General features: G+C 61.5%; 2 protein-coding genes across 3 annotated transcripts; one reads left to right on the forward strand and one right to left on the reverse strand.

Annotated features, from left to right (window-relative positions):
• Positions 1-46: 46 nt before the first annotated feature.
• ODAD1 (outer dynein arm docking complex subunit 1) lies at positions 47-13,908 on the reverse strand. 2 transcript variants are annotated; one of them, XM_040977892.1, is made up of 15 exons: positions 13,377-13,908; positions 12,999-13,091; positions 12,587-12,686; positions 12,310-12,499; positions 7,420-7,542; positions 6,711-6,824; positions 4,565-4,632; positions 3,647-3,834; positions 3,403-3,537; positions 3,068-3,150; positions 2,805-2,973; positions 1,476-1,639; positions 1,289-1,386; positions 1,004-1,082; positions 47-876 (listed from the first exon to the last, which is right to left on the reverse strand). In XM_040977892.1, exons 2-15 carry the CDS (start codon positions 13,066-13,068, stop codon positions 310-312), a joined length of 2,148 nt encoding a protein of 715 aa, XP_040833826.1. In that variant the 5' UTR covers positions 13,069-13,091; positions 13,377-13,908; the 3' UTR covers positions 47-309. The 2 variants fall into 2 exon arrangements, with proteins under 2 accessions (XP_040833826.1, XP_040833828.1); XM_040977894.1 differs by lacking the exons at positions 12,999-13,091; positions 13,377-13,908 and adding an exon at positions 12,841-12,961 and having other exon boundaries at positions 12,587-12,757.
• A 1,781-nt stretch (positions 13,909-15,689) lies between these two features.
• On the forward strand, positions 15,690-18,355 carry EMP3 (epithelial membrane protein 3). The gene is made up of 5 exons (XM_040977899.1): positions 15,690-15,798; positions 16,621-16,713; positions 16,951-17,053; positions 17,433-17,573; positions 18,086-18,355. The coding sequence occupies exons 2-5, from the start codon at positions 16,636-16,638 to the stop codon at positions 18,253-18,255; spliced, it is 492 nt and encodes a 163-aa protein (XP_040833833.1). The 5' UTR covers positions 15,690-15,798; positions 16,621-16,635; the 3' UTR covers positions 18,256-18,355.
• Positions 18,356-19,517: the final 1,162 nt, after the last annotated feature.

The raw sequence follows: 19,517 nt of genomic DNA on the forward strand, positions 1-19,517 counted from the left end.
CCCACCTCAGGCCACGCTCTCCCACACACTTGTAGCCAGGCTGGGGTCAAAGTTAGGATGTGACCTTTATTTCTTGCTTACAGTCTATCTGGGCAGGGGATGGGGTGTGGAGAACTCCAGGACCCCAGCCCCCAGGGAAGCTGGGAAACAGGAAGGAAATGCTGGAAATGGGGCAGGGGCTGATGGGAGGGACGGAGGCACAGGACGCCAGGGGACAGAACAGAGGAGCAGTGAGGACACAGGTGGGGCAGAGTATCCCAAGGCCTCCAGACAGGCCCAGGCAGAGAAGGCCCTGTGAGCCTGACGCCCCTACAAGTCGCAGCGGGGGTCTCTGGTGCTGGAGGAGCCGGGGCCAGTGCTGGAGGCCCGGCCAGGGCTGGATACACGGTCCCGGCTGGAGCCGAGGCCTCTGCTCTGCTCAGACCCGGGGCTGCGGCTGCCCTGGCCACGGCTGGACTCTGCATAGCCCGTGGAGCCCAGGTAGCTGCTGGGGCTGACGGGCCTGAAGGTCACGTGGCCCCGACTCGAGGTCTGGCTGGAGGCCTGGGCGCCGCTAGCGCTGGTGGACGCCCGGGGCCCCCGGCCTGCGCTGGAGCTGCGTTCCCGTAAGGTGGTGCCGCTGGACAGGTGCCCAGGGCCCGAGTCGGTGACGCCGAAAGTGACCCGGCTCATAGAGCCTGTGCCGCCGCCGCGACTTCTGCTAGTCCTCTGGGTCAGGATGGAGCCGGAGACCCCGTCAGGTTTCCTGGGGGGCCCCAGGGAGAGGCGGGAGCTGGTGCTCCGGGCACCGGTGAGGTTTGGGGTGCTCTCCTCCCTCTTCACGGCCTCTGCCAGCTCCTTCTGCAGCTGCTCCTGCGCCAGCTCCCGCTGCTCCACCTGCGGCGGAGGAGCAGGTCCAGTGGGGGACCAGGAGAAGGAGCCAGGGCAAGGGCGCTGGGAGGGAGGAGCTGCGGAAAGGAGCAGGGGGAGCCCAGAGGTTCTCAACCCAACGACCCCTTCTCACCGACTTCACCACTTGGCTCAGAATCTCCTCCTTACTCATGGGGTGGTCATCTTTGACCACCAGGCCTGGCGGGTCCTCCCTAGAGAGGGGACAGGAAACAACCATTCCTGACCGTAACAGGTCGCAGGCGCCCCCTGGCTGCCCCGTGAGCCCCTCAGAGCCTCCGGCTCCCTGAAGGTTGTCCCCTCTCACTCCCGGGCCGAAGCCCCCCAGGCCTCCATCCCGGGCCTCTCCCTTCTCTCCAGGAAGCCCCGCCCCATCCCGTGAGCACGCCCTGGGTCTCACAGGCTGTCAGGGAGCTGCAACGGGATGACCTTCTTGGGGGGGTCCTCCAAGCCCTGGCCCAGCACCATCAGGGCAGCATCGGCCAAGGAGGCATAGCCCTGTAAAGCAGGAGCCAGGGTCAGCTCACTTGTGCTCCACCCCAAACCCTGTCCCTGCTCTGCCCTGCCCGCTCTGGACCCTGCCACACCTGCATGTCCAGGAAGGCCTGGACAGTCAGGAGCTCCACCAGCCGCTTCTCAATGATGCCCAGGTAGAGGGTCAGGTCCCGGTCTCGCAGGTGCGTCTTGACCCCAAGGAGGTCATCGATGGCACTGCGGTCGCAGTTGGCCTTGGTGAAGAGGCTCTGGATGTCTGGGTGGGGGCGGGGAGGGGAGAGGCTGCAGCTGTCACCCCGGGCGTGCAGGGTGCCAGCACTCTCTCCGGAGAGGTTCCCAGGACCCTGCTCCAGACGCAGACACCAGAAGGGCCAGTGCCAGAGGACAGAGGGTGAAACTGACCAATGAAGACTTCTCCACACAGCTCAGGCCAGGAACTTCCACCAGACCCACCCCCATTCTAGCAGCTGCCCCTGGACAGCACCTGCTCCATACCCAGCTTTTGTGAACTTACCCCCATCCCACCCCATGGACCAAGAGGCCAGGCAGGAAGGTAGATCATACAGCTCCTGGGATGTGCTGGTCACAGAGGCTCCCCTTGCCAGAGGCAACCTACCTGCCTGGCTTGGCCTGTGAGCTCACGTGCTCCTTAAAAGTACCATTTCTGCATTCCTCCCTGTGGCAGTAAACTACTAGGAATGAGATCCAGGTCCTTCCCTCCGCCGTACAGCAGCACCCAAGGGGTGAGTGAAGTCACACCAAGACACCCGTGTCGGGGTCCTAAGCCCCCTGCACCTGACACCAGGGTGCGTTGGGCGCCTACCCCAATGGGCCTGGGGACCCTCGACAAACAGACAGGGGGAGATGTGGACACACAGAGGGAGCAGAGGAGAGGATGGCCCCAAGGGCTGGCCCGCCCCTCACAGCCTCAGTGGCTACCAAGACAAACAGCCCAGGACCAGAGACTGAGTGGGAACAGCACCAAGACAGCCTAACGGGTGCTGGTGGCCATCAGGGACAAGCGAGCCCCCAGAGACAGTGCACACAGCGGCCAGAAACTATAATAACCACAGCATGAGGTGTTGGTGAGGGTGGGGAACACCTGGGACTCCCAGAAGCCAGCATATTACCAATAGACACCCACCCGGGGCCCAATACCACCACTGCTGGGCATTTATGGATGGGTGGGTGGATGGCTGGATGGGTGGGTGGATGGATGAGTGGGTGGGTGGGTGAGTAGATGGATAAATAGATGGGTGGGTGAGTGGGTAGATGGATGGATGGATGGATGGATGGATGGATGGATGGATGGATGGATGGATGGATGGATGGATGGATGGATGGATGGATGGGTGGGCGGGAGGATGGGGGAATGCCCCCCAACAGCCAGCCCCCCAGATGAAGGCCCCATCCACGCTCACCAGCCTTGAGTTTCTCCAGCTGCCCGCGCAGCTCCCGGAAGCGGGCTTCCAGGTCTTCGCACTGGGAGCGCACCTGCTCCACGCGTTGCTGCAGCTCCTGGCGCTCCTGCTCCTGCTGCGACTGCCGCTCGGCCTCGTTGACCCGCGCGGTCACCAGGGCCTCCTGCATCTGTGGGCGGAGGAGAGGCGAGGGTGCTGGGGGCCTCGAGGGGGCGGGATGAGCTCCGGAGGAGAGTCCGGGGAAGGCGGAGGCGCGCACGCACCTCGTGGATCTCCTCCTGCAGGCGCTGCAGCTCCCAGTTCTGCTCATTGATAAAGTTGAATTCAGCGAAGTTGTGCTCCTCCACTGCGGGCGGCGGCAGACGGGAGGCCACGAACACGGACGTGTACACGGACGCCGGGTACAAAACCACGGAGAGATGGAGAAGGCACAGAAGGGAGGTACAACGGTCCCAACAGAGGGAGAGAGCGAGCCATCAGACCTCAGGCAGGAGGGCAAGGCCGGGGGCGGGGTGCGGGAGGTCCACGCGCGGGTTCCCACCTCTGCGCAGGTGCCTCCTCGCTCCGCGCCCACCCGCCCTCCCCGGACCCCACTCACTCTCCAGATACTTCTGCACCAGCAGGTCGGGGTCGCTCTCCCCGGTCAGCTGGGCCAGCTTGCTCAGGGCGTCCTCGTAGCGCAACACCAGCTTCTCTTGGGAAGTTTTGCGGAGGCCCTCGGCCACCTCCCGGGCTGCGGGAAGACGGAGCGCGACTTCGCTGGTGCCAAGCGGGACGCCCCTGAGTCGCCAGCCCCGCGCAGCCCGCTCCGCCCTGGCCGAGCACGGCGGCCCGGGGCTCACCCCGTTTGTCGCGCTTCTCCATGATGGCGGGGTCCGGCTGCCGTTCATCGTTCTTGAGCTTGAGGAAGCGGTGCAGGCGCTGCAGGTGCGCGATCTGCCGCCGCAGGGCCTGCGCCTCCGTCTCGTTCTGCGCCACCTCCTTGTCGGCGCGCTCCCGCAGCATGCCCATCTTGACCTTGGCCTCCTCCCTGCGGGGGACCAGCCACAATCAGGGACGTCGGAGGGGTCGGCCTGGGGTGGAGGGGTGGGAGTGGCGTGGGGTCGGCCTGGAGTGGACGGTCAGGTTGCGGCCATCCAGATGAAGAACTTTCTAGGCTCCCAGAAAGGAATGGGGATGGAGGGACCTTCGGGCCACACCGGGGGGCTTCTGGGAGCTAGGAGATTGCTATGAAGAGGGCGGCGGGAGCGGCAGGTAAGCCGGGCGGGCTGAGGGCAGCGTGGGTGGGAAAGTGAATGGCTTGGGCTTGGGGGGAAGCGGGGAAATCACAGCCTCTTTGGCACTTTGGCATCGTGACACCCCCAAGACACAGGCCCCACCACGAGACTAGCCCAGACTCTCCCTGCAACCCTTGCGGATCCTTCCCCAGGAGCTTGGATGAACTCCGACTTAACAGCAGCCAAGGCTCCCCTTGGGGATAAGGGAAGAGCAGCTGAGGGCCGTGTGACTTAGCAGGAACCGACGGGAGCGATCCATGAACCAGGAGCCAGCTCCGGCCGAGGAAGCCACAGGGAGGTGGAGTCGGGGCATGGAGGGGAACGCGACTGAGACGGGCTGAGAGAGGGCGCGTGGAGCCCGTGGGAGCCCACACCCAGGCGAGCCACTCCACTGTTCCTGCCCCGTCTCTCTGCACATCCCCGTGAGCCGCAGGCCACCAGCCCCTCGTCGGAGACAAAGGGCACCGCGGCTGGAGCCCCTACCTGACAGCGTAGGCCGAGGTGGAGGAGAGGATGAGTGAGCCGACGGTGTGCTGCAGCAAGTACATCTCCTGCCGGGGAGGAGAGGAACCCACTCAACTCTCCAGGCGCAGTCAGGAATTGCCCTGCAGTGTCCTGGCTAACAAGGGGTCTTTGGAGAGGCACTCGGTGCACGCAAGCACACACATTCGCCTTTGCAAAAAGAAACCCTGAATGGACCATCGGAAAGTAGGTTAGCCAGAGCCCCGGGGGGCTGGGAGGCAGCGACCCTCGTGCGGGAACTGTGTGTGACACGGATCGGCTGAAACAGGCAGCCAAGACAGGGCCAAGCATCAACTCTGCCAAGGTGCGGGTTCCGGTGCGGCTCTAGGAAGGCTGAGAGCCTCTGGCCTGTTCATTGTCTGTTTGGGGGCATGCTGACCTCGGTAACTTCCGCTTTGTCTGCTGAGATGTGACTGCTGTTAGAATGAAAATGTTGCCACCAGTGACCGCCCTGCTGTTTTTCATATATTCTTATATATTCATATATACTTTAACCATAAACACCCCGCTTTGCCCTCCCGTCGGCACGCTCCCCTCTGACACAGTCCCCACCCTGCTCCGTCATGGAGTCATTGTCCTTGAAAAATTGAAGACTTTGCACTCTGATTTACAGCAGCATGGGTCCAGGAGCCTCGGGAACCATCCGGAACCCTGCTTTTCACCAGCGTGGGTTGTGGAGCAGGCACCTGTCCTGTGAGGGAGCCAGTGTTCCCGCTATGAGAGGGAGACACCTGAAATGGGTGGAATGATGGAGGTGGGGGAACCAGCCATTGTGTCCTAGCACGTTAAGCCTCTGCCTGCAATGCCAACGTCTCCTATGACCACCAGTTCTAATCCTGGCAGCTCCACTTCCCATCCAGCTCCCTGCCTGTGGCCTGGGAAAGCAGTCGAGGACAGCCCAAAGCCTTGGGACCGTGTGCCCGCGTGGCATTCCCAAAAGAAACTCCTTCCTCCTGGCTTTGGCCTGGCCCAGTGCTGGCCATTGAGGCCACCTGAGGAATAACCGGCAGATGGAAGGAGTATGTGTGAGTATATGTCCATCTCTCTCTGTAACTCACATAAATATATGCATCTTCTAAAATATAATAAAATGTGAGTGTGTGTGTGTGTCTGAAGGAAGGTCCCCAGAGCAGGGCAGCCCTGAGAGCAAGGACTCTCAGCACCCACGTCCTGGTTTCCCTGCACCTGCTTCTTTCTGCAAAGAGCCCCCCGTGTTCCTTGGAAAACTGGGGCAGCACACAGGCAGACCTGCCCCAGCCCGAGAGGAACCAGGTGCTCACGGGAGGGCCGGGACCACTGAACGTCAGCAGGTGCACACACAACTCCAGTTAGCGGGCAGATTCTTTTGTTTCAATCATTATAGGTACTGATTATAAGAGCAGGTACTCATGCACAGAGGAAAACACGCCATGGCGAGGACCTGGCTGAGCCAGTGACCGAGGCTGACACCACTGGCCATGGAGCAGGCTGCCCTCGGGTACCACCCAGACCCTTCCCCGCCATGCCCGCTCAGGCAGGAGAACAGACAGAGCACCGGAATCCACAGGGAGGGACGTGGTCCCACTGCCACCTCCCTGGCTGTGCCCACAAAACATCAAGGTCACGGAGGCCAAGAGCCACAGCGGGGGCTGGGGGATAAAAAGGGGTTCCCATGAGTGTGCCGTGCAGAGCCGTAAAAGCTAGAGCTGGAGTCCCCAGGATGGGGGGCAGGAGGGGACGCTGAGCTGCCTGGGGGCTCAGGGGAGGGGGATGCAGCGCGCTCAGCAAACTCTCAGGTGCAGGAGCCAGGGCCTCGTGCACTTCCAAGCCCCTCCCCAGTCACAGCAGACACCCTCTCTCTCTCACACACAGGGAGAAGTAAAGGTGGGAGACCATCAGCCCCGATGGGAATTCTTTGTACAAGTTGCCGCTCCCTTTCTGAGAACTTGAAATTATTTCCAAATAAGGAGACTGATGCAGTGGTATAGTTGCGAGCTAATCCTCCACCTGCTAGCGGCAGCATGCATACCCAAGAAGAAGCACCTGTGGACTGAAGCAAGGCTGCACCTCTGCCGCTGGGCAGGGGCAGAGAGGAGGAGGGGGCAGAGGGGCGCGCAGTACCACTGACCTTCCTCAGCCTGCGGTCCACCTCCAGGTAGCGGTTCCTCTCAATACGCAGCAGGTCCAGCTCCTCCCGCAGTGTCGCGTTGCGCACCAGCTGGACGTCAAAGTGACAGGTGACCTGGGGGAGGGAGGAGTCATGGTATGGAGCAGATCAGTCAGCTGGTCCTGAAGAGAGGGTTTCATCACACAAGGGGGTCCCCCAGGGTGCATGGAGAATCCTCAGGGCCCACCCTCCAGGGCTGGGCAGTGGGCAGCCAGGACTGGGTAGAGCAGACAGCCAGGGCACTCAGTGGGGGCAGCCAGGGCATTGAGTGGGGATGGCCAGGCACTCAGCGGACACGGCCAGGGGTTTCAGTGGACACAGCCAGGGCACTCAACGGACACGGCCAGGACACTCAGCGGACACGGCCAGGAGACTCAGCGGACACGGCCAGGGCACGCAATGGACACGGCCCGGGCACGCAGTGGACACGGCCCGGGCACTCAGCGGACACGGCCAGGGCACGCAGCAGACACGGCCCGGGCACTCAGCGGACACGGCCCGGGCACTCAGCGGACGCGGCCAGGGCACTCAGCGGACACAGCCAGGGCACTCAGCGGACACGGCCAGGGCACACAGTGGACACGGCCAGGGCACGCAATGGACACGGCCCGGGCACTCAGCGGACACGGCCCGGGCACTCGGTGGACACGGCCAGGGCACTGCATCTCACCCTGTCCAACTGGTTCTCCAGGATCTTGATCCTCCGCCGCATCTTGACCTTCTGGTCCAGAATGAAGCCCGTGCCCGCAGCATCCTTACTCTGGGTCAGAATACGGGTCTCCCACTCCTGGATCTGGGAAGGAAGAGGAGGAGGACGGTCCCTGAAAGTCGGCAGCAAGGTAGAGAGAGTGACGACCGGCCGACCATGCCTGCCATCTCCTGGGAGGGCCAGTGGACACAGCTTCTCATCCACCCTCCCACTGGCTTCCATGCAGCCCCCGGCGAGCTCTCTGACCCTGGTCCGGGGCTGGACAATCTCACGCAGGGCCAGCCCGACTCCTTTCGTGGTGTTGCAGGGGTAGGGGTGAGAGAATGGCAGGGATGGGGGTGAGGAGCTTGGGAGCGAAGAGCTTGGGAGAATCGGTGGGGATGGAGAATGGGGAGTGGTTAGACAGGACCTATTAGGACACGGGTCATCCCAGAGGTCATCGAGGTGAGGTAAGATCATGGGGCCAGCCTTGTGGCACAGGGGGCTAAGCCGCCACTCGTGACACTGGCATCCCGCATGGACGCTGGTTCCAATCCGACTTCTGATCCAGCTCTCTGTTGATGCACCAGGGAAAGCAGTGGAAGATGCCCCAAGTCACTGGGTCCTACAGCCAAGTGGGAGACCTGAAGGAGACCCCTGGCTCCTGGATTTGGATCAGCTCAGCTCTGACTGTGTGGCCATTTGGGGAGTGAATCAGCAGATGGAACAGTCCCTCCCTCTCTCTGAGTAAATATCTCCTCTCTCTGTAACTCTGCCTTTTAAACAGATTTTAAGAAAAGTCAAGTGTATGTTTGTGCCAAAAAAAAAAAAAAAGTTTTCAAACCCTGCATAGCTTCTTCCTCACTCACTTCTCCAGGCGCTCCGGGAAGGAAGACCCTGCTTCTTGCAGCGGGACAGCACCAAGCAGCTCCCCAGCCTCCAACACCACAGGGACAGACTGGCAATGTCCGGGTGTGTGGGGACACTGGCTTTTGTGCAGATGCCCCACGGGCTGCCAGCTGAAGGCGGCTCACAGGGTCACTCTCAGATCTTGCTACCATCTGTTCCCTGATGTTACAGGTTCGTGACCTTGGGCTTTCAGCAGCTGCTGTGATAAAAAGCAAGCACTGAGACCCACCAGGTTAGACCCCTGCAGGCGATGCCGCCAACCCCTGCGGGTCACAGTCCTGGCTGCTCTTTTCTCATTTGCCCCCTGATAATGCGCGGCAAAAAGCAGTGGGGAGTGGCCCACGTGACTGGGCGCCACGTGGCAGAGCCAGAAGCAGCTCCTGGTTGCTGGCTTCAGCCCAGGCCACTGCGGTCACTTGGGGAGTGAACCAGCGATGGAGAGTCTGTGTGTGTGTGTCCCCAACTTCAGCCTTTCAGATAAATATACCTTTAAAAGAAAGGGGGGGTGGACAGTGCAGTGGTTCAACACCTTCAAGCACCAGCACCCCTACAGGCTCCTTCCTGTTCATGTTTCTACTCCACTTCCCATCCAGCTCCCTGCTTGTGGCCTGGGAAAGCAGTCGAGGACAGCCCAAAGCCTTGGGACCCTACCCCCGTGTGGGAGATCCAGAAAAAGCTGGCTCCTAGCTTTGAATCAGCTCAGCACCAGCCGTTGCGGTCACTGTCTCTCCTTCTCTCTGTATATCTGACTTTCCAATAAAAATAAAATAAATCTTTTAAAAAAGAATGGAAGGACGAGGGGCGGGCTTCAGTCAGAACACTGCTTGGGATGCCCACAGCCTGTATCAGACTGCTTGGATTCAAGTCCCCGCCCTGCTCCCAATTCCAGCTTCCTGCGAATGCGCTCGCTGGGAGGCAGTAGTGAGGGCTCGGTCGAGGCGGCCAGCATCCTGTGTCACGCATGCGGGCTCCGGGGCCCATGGTCTGAACCGAAGTTTCTTGGCGGGAGGTTGTGCAACCGATCTAAACCACTCTGGGCTCACTTCCTGCACTGTTTCCACGGAAACACATTGGGCCAGGGGACAAAACACCAAGTCAGCTGGCGCTGTGTTTCTAGGCAATAAAGTCTGTTAGCAAAACAACCTGCCTGGTGGAGGCGCCCACGGGCTGTGAGGCACCGCGCAGGTGCCTTCCATGTGGCTGGAAGAGGAGGATGCCCTGACCAGGAAACCTGGTGCCAAACCTGGTGCCAGGACGAACCCAGGCTCTCACGACCATGACCCTGCAGGGTGCACAAAGGCCCAGGTCAGAGGTCACAGATAGGTCTGAACAGGTAATGAAGCCGGTGGAGGGAGAGCGGGGAGGCAGCGATGCTTCAGCAGGTGGCGTGCGTTCACACACACACACACACACACACACCCAACAGTTCCTTTTTTTTTTTTTTTTTTAATTGGAAAGTCAGATATACGGGGCTAAGGCAGGCCAAAGCCAAGGGCCAGCAGCTACCCTGGGTCTCTCACGTGGACATACGGCACCCAAGCACTTGGGCCATCCTCTGCTGCTTTCCTAGGCACATTCGTTTTTTGGGTTGTTTTTTATATATATATATTTATTTCTTTTAGTTGGAAAGGCAGATTTACAGAGAGAAAGATCTTCCATCTGCTGGTTCACTCCACAAGTGACCACAACAGCCAGAGCTGAGCCGATCTGAAGCCAGGAGTCAGTCAGAAGCTTCTTCTGGGTCTCCCACACGGGTGCAGGGTCCCAAGGCTTTGGGCCGTCCTCCACTGCTTTCCCAGGCCACAAGCAGGGAGCTGGAGGGGAAGTGGAGCTGCCGGGATATGAACTGGCACTCATGTGGGATCCTGGAACATGCAAGGTGAGGCCTTAAAGCCACTAAGCTACCACTCCCAGGAGTATTAGTAAGGAGCCGGATCATAAGCAGAGTGGCCAGGACACAAACCAGTGCCCACAGGGGATGCTGGCCCTGCAGATGGTGGCTTGGCCTGTGGTGCTACAACACTGACCTAAGCGGCTGGTTTGAGATCTCTCATGGCGATTCTCATTGGCCTTTCTCCTATGCTCAGTGGAGTTTCCTGCTTAGTCACCTTCCAGCCCTTGGGTGGTAGGCAGGTGTTCTGCCTGGATGCTGGTGTGCAGCCAACCAGAGCTTCCACCAGGGACTTCCTCTCTGTGCCCACTGGGGAGTCAGGAACTTGAGGGTCCCAGGATAAGGTGGCAATCTATCCGGAAGCAGAAAGTCTGGGGAAGTTTACAGAAACCCTACCCAGCCCTACTGCCTGCATTCAACCCTCCCAGCCCCCATCCCACTGGAGGACAGCACGAGGCCCTGAGGTCCTACACCCTCGTGCATGGGTCTCCTCCCATCTGACTAGCCCTGCACCCACAGGGCACACTGCTGCACTCGTTAACTGCTTTAAAATTCTCAATAAAGGACCTAGCACAGCAGCCTAGTGGCTACATCCTCACATTGCACATACAGAGATCCCACACAGGCACCGGTTCTAATCCCAGTGGCCCCACTTCCCATCCAGCTCCCTGCTTGTGGCCTGGGAAGGCAGTCAAGGATGGCCCAAAGCCTTGGGACCCTACATCCGTGTGGAAGACACAGAAGAAGCTCCTGGCTTCTGATCGGCTCAGCTCTGGCCTTTGCTGCCGCTTGGGGAATGAATCATCAGAAGATCTCTGTCTGTCTCTCTCTCTGCATCTCCTCTCTGTAAATGTACCTTTCCAATAAAATTTTTTATTTATAAAAATGAAAGAGCGTGCCCTCCCATCTGCTGCTTCATTGCCCGCGCCTGCATCAAGCGAGCACCAAGAAGCGCCCAGCCCAAGGCCAGGAGCTGGGGTCACAGTCGGTGTCCCCGAGGTGGGTGGCAGGGACCCAGCTACAGGAGCCTTCCTCGTGCCTCCTGTGTGTGCAGCAGCAGGCAGCCTGCCTGGGGCACGGAGCCCAGGGAACTCTGATGTGGGGTCTCACAGGCACTGGGCCAGACACCTGCCCCCGGCTGCCCTGTCCTCCCTATGGGCTGATGGCCTTAACAAGGAGGGGACGTCACACCGCTCCTCATGCCTCCCCCGCAGGGATGACGCCACGGCCCAGGGGGCTCCTCTGTCAGCCTTCCTCTGCTCAAGCCTGACTCTAGAAAGTTCCAGCAGGCAATACCCACGGAGCCACCACACTCTGGCACCCTACCCAGACAGATTATGAAACCCAATAATACAGTGGACCAGGCGTATGGGTCCCAGAGGCCCCTGACTCTCCCTCAAGCTACAGCAGAACCCCAAGACAATTGATTGGCTGCGCAAAGTCGGGGCTGATCTGTTACGGGCCCTAAGTGTGCGGCCCCAGCTGCCTTCCCGCCTGACGCCAAGCACCTGCGGGAAGAGACTGGGCCTGCCACAAGCCAAGTTCCGCCTGTTTCAATGATGGCCGAAAGATCCCGCGTGGGACAAGGCACACGTTCTTTGGGGACACTGGTCTCACATGTCTGTGTGTGTATTCATGTGTACGTGTCTGTGTGTACATGTTCATACGTGTGTCTGTGTCTGAACTCAAGTGTCTGCGTGTCTACACGCGTGTGCGTCAGCCTCTGTGTGTGTAAGACATGCATAAGTATGAGTTAGAGTCACAGAAACTTGGAGAAACTGCCTTATGTGCAAAGTCACAGAACCAGGTCCTGAGGCAGATGGGATGGGAGACCTCTGTGGGCCAGCACAGGTGCCCAGCTGCCCTGGGCACACAGCTCCGAGTAGGCTTGGGGACCCTGTGTGGTGTACCTTCCTCTAATTGACGCCTCTTTTTCCTGCCCAGGACTGTGTAAAACCCCAAACCCCTACATTCTCAGTGAACACGACTCCCCCAATGGCTGTTGTTTCGTTGGCAGGCTCCAAGACGTTGGGACACCCAACCCGAGCAGCAAGGTCGAGCCCGGGACCCACCTCCTTGTCCAGAGCCCTGGTCTGTTCCTGCAGCTCTTTCACCTCGGCCTGCACCCGGGCCCGGCACTTGAGCAGGCGGTCCATGGTCTCCAGCCGCTCGCTGTCCTGCAGCCGCTTCACCTGGCTCTGCGCCACGCTGATCTGCGCCTGCAGCTCGGCCCGCAGCTTCTCCAAGTGCCGGATCTCCTCGCTGCCCAGGCAGAGGGCAGAGCTCAGCGTCCCTGCACGCAGCCCTCCCTCCCCGCTCCGACAAGCTCCCACTCCGGGCTGGGCTCACAGCTGCTTGTTGAGGCGCTGCTGCACTTCCTTGTTGTAGGCGCGTCTTTCTCCCTCCATCACCTTGCACTGTCTCTGCAGGCGGCTCAGCTCCCAGTCCACTGAGGGCGCGGTCATTGCGCAGAGCACTCAGCAAGGGTCCGCGTCCCCTGCCCGTTCCTGCCCTCCGGATCTAGGCATCCTGGTCCCTTTGGGGACTGAGCCCCTAACTCTTCCAGCCACAGCCTCTCTCAGCTCCTGCAAACTCCCCCGCACCCCAAGACGACCAGGAGACAGGAACACGTCTCTATTTCCCCCACCAGAGGGCACCCCGAGCCGGAGCCTCCGATCGCGGGCCCCGACCCACGCAGAACCTGGAACTTGGGGACCCTGATGGCAAAGAGGCGGATTAAAGGGAAAAAAACCCAAGTTACCCATGCCCTCCGGCAGGGCCTCGCTGCCGTCGTCAGAGCGGTTGCTCCCCGCCGAGTGTACCAAAGGCATCTTGGCTAAAGAGAGTGGGGCTCCTGCCAGGGTAGATGGGGGGGCTCCCCTTAGACCACAGGCTGGGGCTGAGGGAGGGCAGACCCTGTCGGGAACCCCTCTGGCCGCTCTTTGAGGGTTCGGTTCTGGAGAGAGGGCTGCTCTCCTGCCCCTCAGAGTCTTGGGGTCGCGCTTCACACTTCTGAGTCTGGTGTGAGGGGGACAGGGCTCCCCCTGGGCCGGGATGGTGGGTCACACACCAAGGGGACGTCCGGATCTCTAGCTGGGAGTGGGACGTCCGGGGGGGAAAGGGGGCGCCCAGACCCTACCTGGCAGAGAACCTGGTGCTCCCAGCTCACTGTTGTGGTCTGGTTACTGGGGAGACGGAAGGGCCAATGAGGCCCAGGGCGGCCGGGGCGGGGAGGCTGGGGAGGGGTCCGGGAAGCTGCGAGGACGGAGCAGGGGGCTCCGGGGACTGCACAGGAGGGCAATGAAGGCCTGGGCGGAGAGGCACGAGACTAGGGGGTCCGGAGACGGGAGGATGAGGGGTGATCTTCGGGGGTCAGAGCTAGGAGCCTGCGAGGGGAGAGGTAAGCGGCACCTTCGGAGGAAGAAAGGGGCAGAGGCGGCCTGGCCAGGGGAGGGGGCGGCGAGGGCCACCTGGACGCGTCCGGACTCGGGGGTCCTGGGGGAGGCCGGGAGGAGGAGTTCGGGGAGCCCGGGGCTGTGAGGGTCCAGGGGCTGTGAGCGACGACGGGAGGGCCGTGCGTTTGTGGGGGCGATGGACGCTCAGCTGGCTCAGAAGCACACATCTGGAAGCCCTGGAGAGCCCGGGTGCGTGAGGATTGCGTCTTGGGCTGAAGAAGCTAGGGGTTGTTTTGGAGGACTTAAGAGCATCAAGGCGGGTCCGCGCACACACTCACGACGCATGCGCGCCCAACGGCCTGCAGAGAAGCCGCCAAAATGCCTCGGCCGCGGCACACCCGGAGGAGCGGAAGTGGGCGTGGCTTCGCCGCCCCGCCCCCTGCGCGACGCCACACCCCATCCCCTTCCCGGCCACGCCCCCTGAGCGGCCGCCGCCCGGGCCCGCCTCCAGGCCACGCCCCCGGCTCCCGCAGGACACGCCCCCTCGCGGCCCGCTGCTGCCCACGTGGGCCTGGGCGGGCACGTCGTGGGCGCCTCTCCCTGCAGGCTAGGTGTGCCCATCGCCTGCGGTTTCCTGTGGGAGGAAGCGGCTCGCGGGCGCTCGGCTCAGCTCGGAGGACCGGGAGGGGGAGATCGCGCCACCACCCTCCCCTCGGGTTCCCCTGTTCTCTCCTCTGCCTCCGAACTTTGCAATGGGGGGACTCCCCGGCCCCTGCCTGCGCATCTCCAGGTTACCCAAGTCTGGCCCTAAGTCATCTCCGGGATCCGATTCGACTCCCTTTTTGCTCCCACCCTCCCCAGACGCCCCCAGGACTGGGGTGGTGTTCCCCTTATTGATACAGCCCCCTCTGTCCCTGGAAATAATTCAGGACCAATTCCTGAAGACCCGGAACGCCGCCCCCTCCCACAGTCCACTGGGGATTCCCAGGCCCGGTATAACCCACACTTGCATCTCCTGCTTTCAACAAAGAAAGAAACACATGCACAGTAGTCACAGCCCCTCAGCCTAAGAACAGCACCCTAGTAACTACAGCCGGAGTGGTGAAGTACCCAGGCCACCCTGCTGTGAGAACCCTCCTTCCACTCCCAGGGTAAATTAACGCTAACTCCTGCCCGGCCTTCAGGGCTCCCTGCCACTGCTCTGGCCACACTGGCCCCTCTGTCTGCTGGACAACTGGACTTTGTTCTCCTGTGGGCTTCCTCTGCCCCCCAGTGACTCCCACGTGCTTCCTGTCCCCCCCCCACACACACACACACACCAGCATTAAATGACTCCCGGGTCTCCGTGCTACCTCCTCCAGGCTGCCCTCATCACCTGGTTCCTATAGCTCATCATTGTCACCAAGCACGCAGCCATTCTGAGATGGACTTTCACTGACATGCTACCTGCTGGAAGGTTCTTAATAGGTGGGAGGGAGTCAGAATTGAGCGATTATGACCAGCACTGGGTTATGGGCCCACTCCAGGGAAAGAGGCTCCAAGAGCTGAGAACTGGGCCACAGTCGCCACCACCTTGCAAAGTGCCTGGGTTTAACGCACCCATCCTCATCCCAGTGACCACCCCGCTGCAGAGCCAACTCCTCCTGCCCAGTCCAGGCCACCAGAATCTGACCTCGTCCTCTGACTGCCCCCCCACCCACCCACCCGTAGGCAGACACATCAAAGAAGGCATCAGATCTGGTCCAGACTCCAGGGAGACCCCACCCCAGCCCTGGAAAGCAGCAGAGCCCTCCCACCCTGACGCTTGTCCCACCCACTCCTCCCACCCTCCAGGAGTGACGCGTCCCCTCATGCCTGGGAGGGAACCCCGAAACATATCTGTCTGTGAGCAATGGGTGGAGCGGGGGGCCCAGAGAATGGGGAACCCCAGCGCCCCGGGGCCCTCCCACTGCTGGGCGCGACGGGGGTGGGTATAAAAGGGTCGGTATATAAACGGAGAGGAGACAGGAGAGGCCAGGAGGCTCTAGAGACTGAGAGAGGGGGGAAGAAGGGAGAGAGAGGGCGGGAGGGAGCCCGGCGCCGGCGAGGGAGGGAGGAGAAGGGCGGGGCGCCGAGGCCCGAGCGAGGGACGCGACTCCGACCCGGACTTCTGAGGCGGCTCTCTCGGTAAGTTTCCAGCCCGTTATCCAGGCGGCTTTTCTCCATTTACTTGGGAGTGCTGGGTAGGGTGGAGGAGGGGAAGGTCACCCCCACCCCATCCCTGGCTCCCCTCCTCGTAACTTAGTTGGTGACTGTTCAGCGCTTGGGGTGAAAGGGAGGTGGTGCCCGGCAAGGAGTTGTGGGGAGGACCCCATCAGAGTGCCCCAAGGGAAGGTAGGGGAGAGTCAGCTCTCTGGGGGAGGACCCTGAAAGTCCACAGTTAGCAGGAGGGCACCCCAAGTCTGGGGAGCCTCCGGGGACACTGAGGTTGTGGGAGGCTGCTCCTTCCCGCAGGCCAGTCCACACACACACACACACACACACTGATCCTGTCCCTTCTCCTTCCCCAGTGGCGGCAGGGGTCCGGTGGACACAGCCCCAGGCTGGGGTTTCCCTGGTGCTGGGCAGGGGATGAGTCACAGATGAGTCACGGGTCCCCCTCCTGCACCCACCCCCAAGGGAGGAGTGGGGTGAGTTAAGGACGCCGCCCCTGGGGGCAGCGCCCAGCTCCGGAGAAATCCGCGTGCGGGGGGGGGGGGGGGTGCATTGCTTTGAATGTAGCCTGGCTGGAATGTGCTCAGGGCCCGAGGCTAGGCAGCAGAGAGAGGCCACATGCGGGGTCCCACACGTGCGTCTCCCTCCCTGGACGATCCGTAGCCGTGGCCCTCGCTAAGCTCTAGGGGACCAGCCCCACCTGCCATCAGCCATTAGGATCCAGGCACTGGTACCTGTGCCAACTTCCTAAGCCCAGGGCCACCCATCTCCTGCCCCCCATCCTGTGCCCCCCAGGCTTCTGGTGCAGCCATGTCGCTCCTCCTGCTGGTGGTCTCGGCCCTTCACATCCTCATCCTCATCCTGCTGTTCGTGGCCACCTTGGATAAGGTGAGACCCCTACGAAGCTGTGGGTGCGCTGGCACTGGCCACGCCCCTTCCTCTCTCCAAAGCCCCTGGCACCACCCCTCTTTCCAGCGGCCACCCTTCTGTCCAACCTGAGGCCTCTTCCCCATTCCTAAGACAGCCGCACTGGCCCCGGTTCCTCCTGCTTCTCCCCCCCAACCTGGCCTGCTGCCCCCGGCCCCATCCACTCGCCTTTGCTGACCCCGTCCTTGTCCACCCCAGTCCTGGTGGATCCTCCCGGGCAAGGAGTCGCTCAACCTCTGGTACGACTGCACGTGGAACAACCACACCAACTCGTGGGCCTGCAGTACCGTCAGTGACAATGGTGAGGGCTGAGGGACAGGCAGCAGGCCAGGTCCACGGGGAGGGGGACCCCAGGAGGGCGTCTCCATGGTGAGCCCCCTGCACGCTCCCCCTTGTGATTGGAAAGGGTACAGAGCACAATATAGGAAGGAGTGAGGAGGAAGTGCCCTGCAGCCTCGGGAGCTGGGGGGTGGGGGGAGGGCGGGGAGGCGGCCTTCTGGGTGGATGCACAGGACCCGGTGTCCAATTCCAGGTTCCCGCAGTGAGGACAGCTCCTAGGTGTGGGTGGCTCTCAGTGGGCAGCGGGAGAAAGGAGGACAAAGGGACCAACACCGAGCGAGCAGGTGGCGCTGGACGGCAGCAGCCAGGGTGACTCCTGCCTGTCCCCCTCCTCCCCACAGGCTGGCTGAAGGCAGTCCAGGGCCTCATGGTGCTGTCGCTCATCCTGTGCTGTCTCTCCTTCATCCTCTTCATGTTCCAGCTCTACACCATGCGCAGAGGAGAGCTCTTCTACGCCACAGGCCTCTGCCAGCTCTGCACCAGTGAGCACTGCCCCCGGGCCACGGAGCCCAGGACCCCAGAAGCGAATGGGGGGATTTGGGGAGCTCAGGGCTGGGGCAGGGTGGGGAGACAGGGGGCCTAGGGTTCAGACATGAGGTGTGGGGCCAACACAGACCACAGGAGTGTCAGCCACTTGCGCGTTCTCGCAGGTCCACCTACCACGGATCAGGCACTTCCAGCAGTTGGGTTTAGTTTTGGGATTTCAGGAGCCAAATTAATACAGTTTCATACTGGGCTTGCTATAAAAGAGAGACACTCAAAAATATCCCACGGATGGATGGGTATTACTGTTCCATGTTATGGATCAGCGAATCGGATCCCCACAGAGGAAATAAATTGCCGTGGAAACGGCTGCGCTGAAGGAGAGAACTACAACTCCCGGCAGGCAGCGGTGCTGCCCACCAGTCTTGCAGCATTGCTCTGGCTCTGTGGGCTGCTGGGAAATGTAGTCTTTGGTACACTGCTTGACTCCTGGTTCCTATTCTCTCCGCAGGCGTGGCAGTGTTTACAGGGGCCCTGATCTACGCCATCCACGTTGAGGAGATCTTGACGAAGCACCCGCGAGGGGGCAGCTTCGGTTATTGCTTCGCCCTCGCTTGGGTGGCCTTCCCCCTCGCCCTGGTCAGCGGCGTGGTCTACATCCACCTGCGGAAGCGGGAGTGAGCCTCGCCCTGCCGCCCGCCTCCCCAACTCTCCGGCCTCTCTCTGTCCCGCCCCGAAGCAGCCGCTCCTACTACAAAAAATAAAATCGTTTAACCACGGACCCTGCCGTGGTCTCCTTCCTTTTACTCCTGTGGGGAGACGGGCTGCGCTGGACCTGAACTCTCCCCCACCTTCAGCCGCCCCGCCCTCCAAAGGCGCATCTCCAGCCCCAGCAGTTCTTCCCTGGGAAGATGGAGTCCTGGACCCCGGCAGCCCTGTCCCTCCCACACACCCGAGAGCCCCGGGCCCTTCGCCCGCAGACCACGAGTCTTGAGTGGCCCAGCCCCGATTTCCTGCCTCTGGACCAGGCAGAGCGGAGTGTGTGCCTCTAGGTTCTGGGGGCAAAGGGGGTCCCCATCAGCGAGCGGGTCCATTCCCAACACCCCATGTTTGCAATGACCGAGGCTGAGCAGGATGGAAGCCATGAGCTGGGCGCTCGGTGCCGCCCACCTCTCAGGGTCAACACTGGCGGGAAGCTGGAGTCACAGCCGGACGCAGAACCTGGACGCTTGGATACCAGGCCAAGTACCACCCCGACCCAGGCCTGCTTTCCACTTGGACCCCGGTGGGAAGAGCTTTCTTCTGTTTCTTTTGGAACCCCACCTCCCCTAAAGGCTGTCTCTGGACGCCTCAGTAAAATACAAAACAGGAGGTACCCCCCCACCCCTGGGGCTCAGAGAGGGGCGTGGGCTGGAGTTGTGTTTGTGTCTGCACAGGAGTCCTGGTCACCCTCACTCCCCGTCATCCGTGGGCCCCAGGCTGGGAATCATGAGCCACCCCCAGGAACCAGGCTGTCCCAGGACCCAATCCTGCCTTTCCAATTCCTGTAGCCACTACGCACATGCACATTTACTAAACATGGATTTATTCCCTTAGGACTGGGGGCGGGGGAGAGAAATGGATGAACCAATAAATACTATTGCACAGGGCGCCTGGTGCTGGGGAGATCCAGATGGAGGTAGTTTCTGCAGCAGTGGAGAGGGGCAGGGGAAGGCACCTGAGGCCGTGGGGACCTGAGTGCGAGGGAGAGCAGCGGACAGAGCCGAGGGGGGTCTCTGGTTCCCTCAGACCCACAGCCTCCGCCCATCGCGAGGTCCCCAAACTCTCAGCTCGGTCATCCCGATGGGGCCTGACCACTGGGCCCACCCGACGAGCAGCAGCAGCAGCAGCGGCGGCGGCAGTTAATAGAAAAGATCGGGTTTCTTGGAGCAATCCCATCGCTG

Source organism: Ochotona curzoniae, unplaced genomic scaffold, assembly GCF_017591425.1.
Source record: "Ochotona curzoniae isolate NIBS_2020 unplaced genomic scaffold, NIBS_Ocur_1.0 contig_2861, whole genome shotgun sequence".
Classification (NCBI taxonomy): domain Eukaryota; kingdom Metazoa; phylum Chordata; class Mammalia; order Lagomorpha; family Ochotonidae; genus Ochotona; species Ochotona curzoniae.